This window comes from Borostomias antarcticus (genome assembly GCF_949987555.1).
Source record: "Borostomias antarcticus genome assembly, chromosome: 10".
NCBI lineage: Eukaryota > Metazoa > Chordata > Actinopteri > Stomiiformes > Stomiidae > Borostomias > Borostomias antarcticus.
In genome coordinates this window covers 13,316,565-13,320,205 of record NC_140243.1, presented here as the reverse complement: position 1 = coordinate 13,320,205, position 3,641 = coordinate 13,316,565, and the positions used below count along the sequence as shown (strand labels likewise).

The window sequence follows — 3,641 nt, the reverse complement described above, 5'->3', positions numbered from 1 at the left end:
ATCAAATAGAAGTTAGACCATGGAGTGAATTGCTGAGAGCTTTATTTGCTATACTGTAGAAAAGCAGGTTTTTTGACAGGTTTAGGGGACATGTTGAGAGCCCAGGTAGGTGCTGGACGTAGCATCAGGGTCGTCCAGGGTCTCACGGTCAAGTCAGTGGTAAAAGGTAAGGGGTTAAAGGCCAGGTTTTATAGAGTAGGGGTCGTCACGGTGAAGCATCGGGGTCAGGAGCGTGATGGGGCATCCTATGCGTCGTCGTCGTCTGCAGCTCCAGTGATGGTGTAGATCTGCTCCACTTGGTCGGTCTCCAGCAGGTTGTCCTCTGTCTTAACGGTTCTGAAAGAAAGTACACAGCACACGGTGATTACATCACTCATCCAGCCGCCATGTATACATTGTTAAAGTGCGTTAGCAGGGCAGCCATGAAGAGAAGGTTACCTGATGAGCACCGTCCTCCTCTCGGTCATCTCCACTGCCTGCAGCTGGGATAAGCCGACTCCATCTCCACCTATGCCAGCTACTAATCCAACTATCCCCACAGGACCCAACCCTTTAACACCTCCTCCCATACCAACACCTACTCCTCCAGCCCGGGCTCTTCTACCTCCCCCGGCACCGGTTCCTTAACCTTTAGCTCCTTCTACTCCTCCTGCTCTACCCCCAGCTCCCCATGCTCCTCCACCAACTCCTCCAGCTACAGCTCCTTCTCCTCCAGCTCCTACAGCTCCAGCTCCCGCTCCACCTCCTACTCCCCGTGCTCCTCCTGCTCCTCCACCCATGCCACCTCCCATTCCAGAGCCCATTCCTGCTCCTCCACCCATTCCTTTTACACCACCAGCTCCCATTCCTCCATCTATTACAGCACCATTGCGTCCACCCAGGCCTCCTGCACCCATCCCTCCTCCATCTCCCATGCCTCCCAGGCCTCCTCTAATTCCTTCTCCTCCTCCCAGGCCTCCTCCTCCCAGCCCTTCTTGTCCCATGCCCCCTCCCATGCCTCCTCTTCCCATGCCTCCTTCCAGGCCTCCTCCTCCAATGCCTCCTCCTCCCAGGTCTCCTCTTCCCACGCCTCCTCCCAGACCTCCTTCCAGGCCTCCTCCTCCAATGCCTCCTCCCAGACCTCCTTCCAGGCCTCCTCCTCCAATGCCTCCTCCCAGACCTCCTCCAATGCCTCCTCCTCCCAGGTCTCCTCTTCCCATGCTTCTTCCCAGATCTCCTTCCAGGCCTCCTCCTCCAATGCCTCCTCCTCCCAGGTTTCCTCCTCCAATGCCTCCTTCTATGCCTCCTCCAATGCCTCCTCCCAGGCCTCCTCCTCTCATGCCTCCTCCTAGGCCTCCTTCCAGACCTCCTCCTCCCATGCCTCCTCCATGGCCTCCTCCTCCTAGGCCTCCTCCTAAGCCTCCTCTAAGGCCTCCTCCCAGACCTCCTCCTCCCATGCCTCCTCCCAGACCTCCTTCAAGGCCTCCTCCCAGACCTCCTCCCAGACCGCCTTCAAGGCCTCCTCCCAGACCACCTCCTCCCAGACCTCCTCCAAGGCCTCCTCCCAGACCTCCTCCTCCTAGACCTCCTCCTCCCAGGCCTCCTCCTAGACCTCCTCCTCCCAGGCTTCCTCCACCCATGCTCATCCCAGTAGCACTGATCATGGCCATGCTGCTACTCATCAGAGACATGCCCTGCACTATGCTGGAGAGGCGTGAGTCCTCCCCCTCGATCAGCTTCCTGTGGGGACAGGAAGAAGGAAGAGATAAGGAACCAATAGTCCTCATCAAGTCATGAATGACAAGTGAGAGGCTGTGTAGTTATGTAAGCATGCATGGCATGCAATCAAACTAAAAATGAAAAAATGCAATCAAACTAGCCCCATTGAAATGTTTACAGTATATACTAATGCTTGCCAAGTATTTGCAAATCTATTATTAGATAGTGTCCATCCTGTTAACCATAACCATGCGATGTACATGCCTAACACCGCTGATTATTTGAGTACAATTGTACTGACTTTAGTCTTTGGCTCGGTCTACAACCTCAATTTGATCTTCACTCAGAAAAATGGTTCCAGTTGTAGGATCTCAAGTGACATCTATTGTTCTTTGTGAGCACTGTGAGCAGGTTGTCGGAGGAGGTGTGCAGCTGCCTATGGGCCTCCTCACCTGTAGGTGGTGATCTCAATCTCCAGAGCCATCTTCATGTTGAGCAGCTCCTGGTACTCCGTCAGGTGCTGCGCTATCCTCTTCTTGAGGGACTTCTGCTCCAGCTGCAGGGCCTCGATACGTGTCTGTCAGGCAGGGGCAGACTCTGAGGCACAGCCAGCCACCACACTTTCATCTGGACAGTGTAACGAGGCTCTGAGAATTGCACTTTAGATTTGATATGAGATGACGTAACAGCCACTGAGCTTAGGGTGCTGGGTAAAAGGTTATAGTTTAGGCTCCTGTGGAGACCAGCTGGCAAGGGCAACTTGTCCCTTTGAGGCCCCCTTATCCCTATGCTTTAACTGGGCATAGATTTGTGGATGTCAGGTCCCTGTCCTTGAGTTCCTCTCCCCTGTCTCTCTTCTCATCTCTCCCCTCGTCCCTGTCACTCTTCTCTCCCCTGTCTCCCTTCCTCCCCTCTCTCCTGTCACTGCCCCCCGCCCCCGCCACCCCCCCCCCCTCTCCCCTCTCTCCCTCCTCTCTCCCCTCCCTGTCCCTGTGGTCCTCTCTTTCTCCCTCAGCTCACCTGTAGGTCCTCCAGCTGCTGCTTGTGCCTCAGCAGGGCCTCCCTGATCTGGGCCTCCAAGGCCTCGTTCCTGGTCCTGAGATTCTCCAGGTCTCGCTCCTTATCCTGGATCTGAGCAGCAGAGGAGGAACATCTTTCAGTCACATCTCAAAGAGGTAAGACTTCACTACGGAGCAAGACATGATGCCTACAAATTATGCTTTTACAAGGTGATGGGAGATGACAATTGAAAGGTACATTTGCAGTAATGTTACTCCATGTTCTCTGTCCCTGAACAACGACATTCAAAAAGGTAAACCAAAATAATTCTTAATAGTGTTGATTATCATGTGATAACAGATTTCGCCTGAGATCTTCATCAGTGACTTGCCTCTTTCTTGGCACCTGATATCTTTTCTCTGACACTGCGGACTTTGTCCACACTTTTTGTTGCTTTGCTGTTCATGTCTTCAAACTTCGTTTTATACCATGAATCCATTTCCTAAAAACATGGGAAAGAGAATTATACCTATTGGGAGCGAGGAAAAGTTGAACACATATAATCACAAATGAACATGATCAAATATAAACATTGTACCTCACAAATTGAGTTCTGAATTGCACTTTTCAAATTCCAATTCAACTCTGGGGCAAGGCCTGTATTCCAGTCTAACCCTAGGTCAAGGTACACCTGTATTCCAGTTTAACCCTGGGACAAGGCATACCTGTAGGTTTTTGGCAGCGATTTCATCATACTGGTTCTGGATCTGTTTGAGAGCACCTGAGAGGTCTGGAAGAGAGAAGGTGCTCTCGACCATGGCGTGGGCTGCATAGATCTGTGCAATCAGTTCCTCAATTTCCTGGAAAAGAGAAAAGAAACATTCAGACCAATTCGATTATTAATGTGCCGAAAATAATTTAAAAAAAAAAGATCCTGACTGCAA

General features: G+C 51.9%; 1 protein-coding gene across 1 annotated transcript in view; it reads right to left on the bottom strand.

The window, feature by feature from the left end:
• Positions 1-245: 245 nt before the first annotated feature.
• The window catches only part of LOC311314168 (glial fibrillary acidic protein), a gene marked incomplete at both ends in the record, with an annotated part of 6,642 nt that continues 3,246 nt past the window's right edge, over positions 246-3,641 (bottom strand). Inside the window, 7 exons of the mRNA XM_084444504.1 lie at positions 246-336; positions 439-529; positions 1,592-1,719; positions 2,151-2,275; positions 2,719-2,829; positions 3,089-3,199; positions 3,423-3,557. Of these exons, the coding sequence (XP_084300630.1) occupies positions 246-336; positions 439-529; positions 1,592-1,719; positions 2,151-2,275; positions 2,719-2,829; positions 3,089-3,199; positions 3,423-3,557 (792 nt within the window). The remainder of the gene's footprint in view (positions 337-438; positions 530-1,591; positions 1,720-2,150; positions 2,276-2,718; positions 2,830-3,088; positions 3,200-3,422; positions 3,558-3,641) is intronic.